This window comes from Bison bison, unplaced genomic scaffold, assembly GCF_000754665.1.
Source record: "Bison bison bison isolate TAMUID 2011002044 unplaced genomic scaffold, Bison_UMD1.0 scf7180017864181, whole genome shotgun sequence".
Classification (NCBI taxonomy): domain Eukaryota; kingdom Metazoa; phylum Chordata; class Mammalia; order Artiodactyla; family Bovidae; genus Bison; species Bison bison.
Genome location: NW_011494753.1, coordinates 2341473 through 2347472, shown reverse-complemented (window position 1 = coordinate 2347472; position 6000 = coordinate 2341473). Strand labels below are relative to the sequence as shown.

General features: G+C 46.5%; 1 protein-coding gene across 1 annotated transcript in view; it reads left to right on the top strand.

The window, feature by feature from the left end:
* Nucleotides 1-6: 6 nt before the first annotated feature.
* MTMR10 (myotubularin related protein 10) overlaps nt 7-6000 on the top strand; it is a 38572-nt gene continuing 32578 nt past the window's right edge. Inside the window, exons 1-2 of the mRNA XM_010843250.1 lie at nt 7-158; nt 700-760. Of these exons, the coding sequence (XP_010841552.1) occupies nt 99-158; nt 700-760 (121 nt within the window). The 5' untranslated portion in view covers nt 7-98. The remainder of the gene's footprint in view (nt 159-699; nt 761-6000) is intronic.

The window sequence follows — 6000 nt, the reverse complement described above, 5'->3', positions numbered from 1 at the left end:
ACCGAGCCCGGGCAGTCGCACCGGGAGCTCTCAGCCCGCGGGCGTCGGGAGGCGGGTCCCGGGCCGCGACCGGGCCGGACCGAGCAGGCGGCCGCATCATGTTCTCGCTCAAGCCGCCCAGACCCACCTTCAGGTCCTACCTCCTGCCGCCGCCCCAGGTAAACAGCCGTCTCCCCACTGCCGCCCTCTCATCGCGCTTCCGGGGAGCCGCGCGCGGGCCGGCCCGGGAGGCTGTCCCGGACTCCGGACCCCGGCCCCGGATTCCGTTGCGGGGAAGCCACCTTCCAGCGAGCCCCGCCGGCTCGGTGGAAACTTGCAAAACTCCGCCGCAGCCGTTGTCTGCTCGGAGACGGAACCCCAGGGAGCGATCGAACCGGGATTTCTTTAGCCCTTTGCCCAGCGGCTGTCCACGCTGTGACCGCCGGCGGGATTGCATCGCCTGCGGGCTTCTGGAGGGAGGGGTCACCTACCTGTTGTAAATGTGAACACCTGGAGGCGCCTCAGGGGGTTGTACAATAGTGCTTTTTAGGTCCGACTCCCAATACCTTCACGAACAGGAGTTTAGTAAAAATATGAAAGAATTTAAGTGGGGGGATACGTGCCTGTCGCGTGTGTCATCACTTAGGAAAAAAATTTGCCTTCTCTCACGGAGTGGGGGCGGAATTTTTATTTTGATTTGTTTTTGCTAATGTGTTTCAGACTGACGATAAGATTAATTCGGAACCGAAAATTAAAAAACTGGAGCCCGTTCTTTTGCCAGGTAAGCATGAGAGTTCTGGCAGATACTTTATTTGACAGATACTGGCCTAAGATTATTTTACCAACTAGTATCATGTGGTTAACTTTACTCATTTACTTTAAACTTTAGCGAGTTAAACATCTAACAACCGTGGAGGGGGGAAAAGTTGGTTAGAACTAAAGGACAGCAACAAAAAGTAATGATTAATTGATGTTTGTCCTTGAAAATTGAAGCATCATAGAAAACTGTCAAGAATGTCATTACCTCATTTTCTTTTTGTCTCCTGAAATGTTCTTTTTTTAAGCACTCATGAATTGCTTAGGTAGTGAGAGGGCACTGCCCTTCATACCCATCTGCAACTTCATGCGTTTGTGGTTAATAGTCAGGTCATTTCAATAGAATGAAAAGCAACTTTTATTATGTCTGAGTCTCTGTACTAATAACAAAGCTTAGTGCACTTTGAATCACTTACTTGGCAATTGTTTTTTTGAAGGTGTCAGCTGGCTGTGTTTGCAAATCTCCTTGTTCCAATTTAGAATGGAGTTTCCCAACAGAGACACTCCAGACATTTTGGGCCTGGTCATTCTTTGTTTTAGGGTTGTCTTGTGCATTGCGTGATGCGTATTCAGCATCATCCCTGGCCTTTACCCCCAGATGCTAGGAGCACCCCCTCCTCTACCTTTTGTGAGAACCAGAATGTCTTGCCAAACTGTTTTCTCAGGGGAGCTCTTAGTGCAAAACTTTCTCCCTTTGGAGAAGCACTGGTGTAGAGCAAAATTGACCTTAAATGACCTTAGAGGTATCACTAAGAATTGATGGTAAATTGTTAAACGCTTTAGTTTTAACGCATATAAGATATTTATCTGACTGGTAGTTTGAAGTGTATAGTCATTATATGATAGTTAGGAAAAGTCAGTTGTTTAACTCGATTATTGGGGAAAGTAACCAGGAAAGCCCATTTTAAACCTGAAATGCAATCAAATACCAGTCTGTGTGGCTACTATCAACATTTTAAAATCTCAGTCATTACTTAATGCTAAATCTGGTAAAATGACTAGAGCTCTATAAGTAGTAACTGAACAAATATGGAAACTTTAAATTTTGTGCTGTAAAATTTTAAATGTTAAGTGAAAAGTGAAAGTTGCTCAGTCGTGTCCAACTCTTTGCAACCCCATGGACTATATAGTCCATGGAATTCTCCAGGCCAGAATACTGGAGTGGGTAGCCTTTCCCTTCTCCAGGTGATCTTCCCAACCTAAGGATTGAACGCAGATCTCCCACATTGCAGGCGGATTCTTTACCAGCTGAGCCACAATGTTAAGTAGAACAAACAACTTTAAAACATCAACCTTTGGTAACATGTTACAGATGTTAACTTTTAAAATTGTTTCAACTTAATTATGGAAGTTAGTTTTAAATATTTTCTCTTTATTTTGTTAATGCTTTTTAGCCAAACTGCATGTACTAAATAATCCTTTGCACTTGTCCCCAGAGTGAAGAATAGAATTAATAAGTATTCTTTGCTCCTTGTGCGTGATCTGTTTTGGGTTTAGTCACTCTGGTCTTTTAAATGTCCCTGCAGCAAGCAGTGCTCATCCTGAATGAGAGCCTGTGAGCTACTGAACTTTGGCTCCTTTTGCTCTGACTGAGCAGGCCCTGTTCTTTGATTCCCTGCTTCCAATACTTGATTTAATTTGACACTAATAAACCACATGGTCTTAGCTACAAATGATAGAGCTTGATTTTCAGTAATTAACTTATGTGTTTAAGATATGCTTGTGAATGTGTTGATACATATCAGTAAGCTCTAAGAACTTTGTGTGCTTAGTCACTCAGTCGTGAGCAACTCTTTGTGACCCCATGGACTGTAGCCTGCCAGGCTCCTCTGTCCATGGGCATTTTCCAGGCAAGAATATTGGAGTGGGTTGCCATGCCGTCCTCCAGGAAATCTTCCCAACCCAGGCATCAAACCCAGGTCTCCCGCATTTCAGGCAGATTCTTTACTGTCTGAGCCACCAGGGAAGGCCAAGAATACTGGAGTGGGTAGCCTATCCCTCCTCCAGGGGAACTTCCCAACCTAGGAATCGAACTGGGGTCTCCTGCATTGCAGGAGGATTCTTTACCAGCTGAGTTCAACTAAAAACTGGTTCAGGCACTAAGTCTTGTCCAACTCTTTACGACCCTATGGACTGCAGCACACCAGGCTTCCCTGTCCATCACCAACTCCTGGAGCATGCTCAAACTCATGTCCGTTGAGTTGGTGATGCCATCCAACCATCTCATCCTCTGTTGTCCCCTTCTCCTGCCCTCAGTCTTTCCCAGAATCAGGGTCTTTTCCAATGAGTTGGCTCTTTGCATCAGGTGGCCATAGTATTGGAGCTTCAGCCAGCATCAGTCCATCCAGTGAATATTCAGGGTTAATTTCCTTTAGGATTGAGTGATTTAATCTCCTTGTAGTCCAAGAGACTTACCTTCCTGTTAAAAAGTCAGAGTTTTATGGGGAAGATGGAAACCTGTTTCCTAACTGTCAGTGGTTTACTTGTCTTAGAGATCGCAGCTCAATCTGGATCCTCTTAGCCATGGTAGCGTTTTTTTCTTTGGCTCTGTGTGTGCACACATGATGGCTTGACACCCAGCCTTCTGTCCGCACCTAACCTGTTCTTCTCAGAACACTTAGTCCTAAATTAGCATGTCTTTCGCCCTCCTTCCCCCTCCTGTTCATACCTTCTCCTGGCCTTCCCACACCTCACTAGCTACCCCACCCTGCTTCACCTCTCAGGTTGCATCTCTGACTCCCGCTAGAACCTCTGCGGCTCTGTTTCTGGCCGCCCTGCCCTCCACCTGTGAATCCTGGGAGACACATGGAAAGTAACTGCAGCATTGGTAATCTAAAGACCTGGGCTAGCTTAGGGCTTTTACTAAGAGAGCTTAATAATACAGTTCTAGCCTTCATTATAGTTTAAAAGAGGAAACTTGGCCAAGTCACCTGTGGCTTTGCATAGGCACAAGAAACAAGGAAGTAATTGTTCAGAGATGTAGTATTGGACGTTACGCTTTGGCGTGGTGCCTTGGGTTCAAGGATATCCTACTTCAGCTGCCCAAAGTTTGAACTTTTAATTGAATAAGCAGATGAAAATTGGAACACACAATCAATTGTTTATTTGTGTGTAGTTACCGAGTGCTCTGTTGAACTTAATGAGGCTATACTAAAATGATCTTCAGCTTTTATTAAGCATAGGAAACAGAAGAAACTGACTAAAAATTTAATTTTAGATGGTGGTTTATGTAAATAATTCCCAGCTTGCCCAGTTTATGAAACTCCTTGAGGTGAAGATTGTACCTAATTCAGCTTTGTGGCCCCAATGTCCAGATACATCATTACCTGAATCTCATCCTTAATGCGGAGAAGGCAATGGCAACCCACTGTAGTGTTCTTGCCTGGAGAATCCCAGGGATGGGGGAGCCTGGTGGGCTGCTGTCTATGGGGTCGCACAGAGTTGGACACGACTGAAGGGACTTAGCAGCAGCAGCAGCAGCATCCTTAATGACTGTATTGTGTGTGTAAAATCACGCCAATCTTTTGAAAACAGGGAGAGTATGAATTTTAAACTGCATGTGTGCTTGTGTATGTGTGTGTGTGTGTGTGTGTATGTGTGTGTGTGTTCCAGCGTATATAAGTTGTGTCTGTTTGTTAGCTGCTGGGCTGGCGGATGCCCTCTCTGAGCTCCTCCTGGGAGCCAGGCACCCAGGCTGCAATGATGGGGGAGGAGAGGCATGAATTGCAGCAGGGCTGGGGTGAGTTCCACACAGCCTGTGGACAAGGCCGAAGATGACCTGGGCCAGTGATTCCCAGATTCTCATCAGGGCCTGACTGGCATTATATCTGGATGGAGTTTTTATCCGCCCCTGGTCAAACTGAGATAATGAGGGAAAATGGGGCTTTTTTCCATAAAGCTAAATTGATGTGATTAAAAGGATTGTCCTTTATTCTGAGATTATGTCTTTCCAGCTTCTTTGGTGTAGATATGTTCTTCTGTTAGCAGCTGTCACTTTAATTTTTTTGAGTTTTTAAGTAAGCTCTTGTGTCACTTCCCCAAATTATTTTTGTAATGTACCTGTTTTGTGGAATTTGAGCTGGAGATCATTCTGTAAAATTATTGTTATGTTAAAGGTGCAGTTTAATGAGCACCCACCCAAAGGCAATGGCACCCCACTCCAGTACTCGTGCCTGGAAAATCCCATGGATGCTGGAGCCTGGTAGGCTGCAGTCTATGGGGTCGCGAAGAGTTGGACACGACTGAGCGACTTCCCTTTCACCCAAAGAACATCTCTTACTTTGTCTGCCTGGAGTCTTTCCACTATTTTCTGAAAAACATACCTTTTCTCTTTTGACAAATTCTCCTTCCACAACTCCATGCAGCCTGGCGTGTGTGGCCAGTGAGGGTGATACCCCAACCCTAGACTGGCTGGCAGGAGCACAGGTTTGCCTCTGGGTATCTTCAGATGGGCACTTAGGGAAGAGCTCCCTTTTGGTCGTGCTGCCTGTAGCTGAGGCTCCAGAGGACCTGCGCAAAAGAGTGATGTCACATCGAGAACTTCAGAGGCAGAGCACCAAGGTGGGGGAGGGGGGCAGTCTGGTGGTTCCCTTCTCCTTGAAGTCCAGCCGACACCAGAGACAGAATTCTTCTTCTTGCCAAGCCAGTTCCATGCGTGTTTCTGACAGTTTCGATTAAGATCCTTAACTCATACATGATGTAGCCTGCAGGTTGCTCTTCAGAGCCACCCCGTCAAAAAGGCGCCAACTTCTCTTCCTTCGACTGATGAGAAAACTCCGCAAGTTGTGGAGGATAAGTAACTTGCCCAGTGATGCCAGCAAGAATAAGGTCAGGGTGATGAGCCGGACTCCAGGCTGTGCCATAACCACTAAGCAGCGGGACCTGTCCGACTGAGCTGCTGACACCAAGTTCCAGATTTATGCTCTAGACTTGGATGTTATCCTAGGGGGAGTGCTCTGGTGAGGTATAAAGAGTTCTATCCTCAGCTCTGCCCTTGCTGGCATGACTGATTTTGAGCCACTTTGACAAGCAGCTTTCAGATGGTTTCAGCTGCCAGTAAAGGGGATGCCTGGGGAGTCAGTGGGCTTCCTGTTGCTGGCCGAGCTGCGCTGAGGCTGGTGAATCACCATCGGTTTCATCGTGGGGGGGTGATTGAAAGGAGTGGGGCCTGGTGAGTTCTCTCTCCTCTGTGTCTGAGATGTGGTC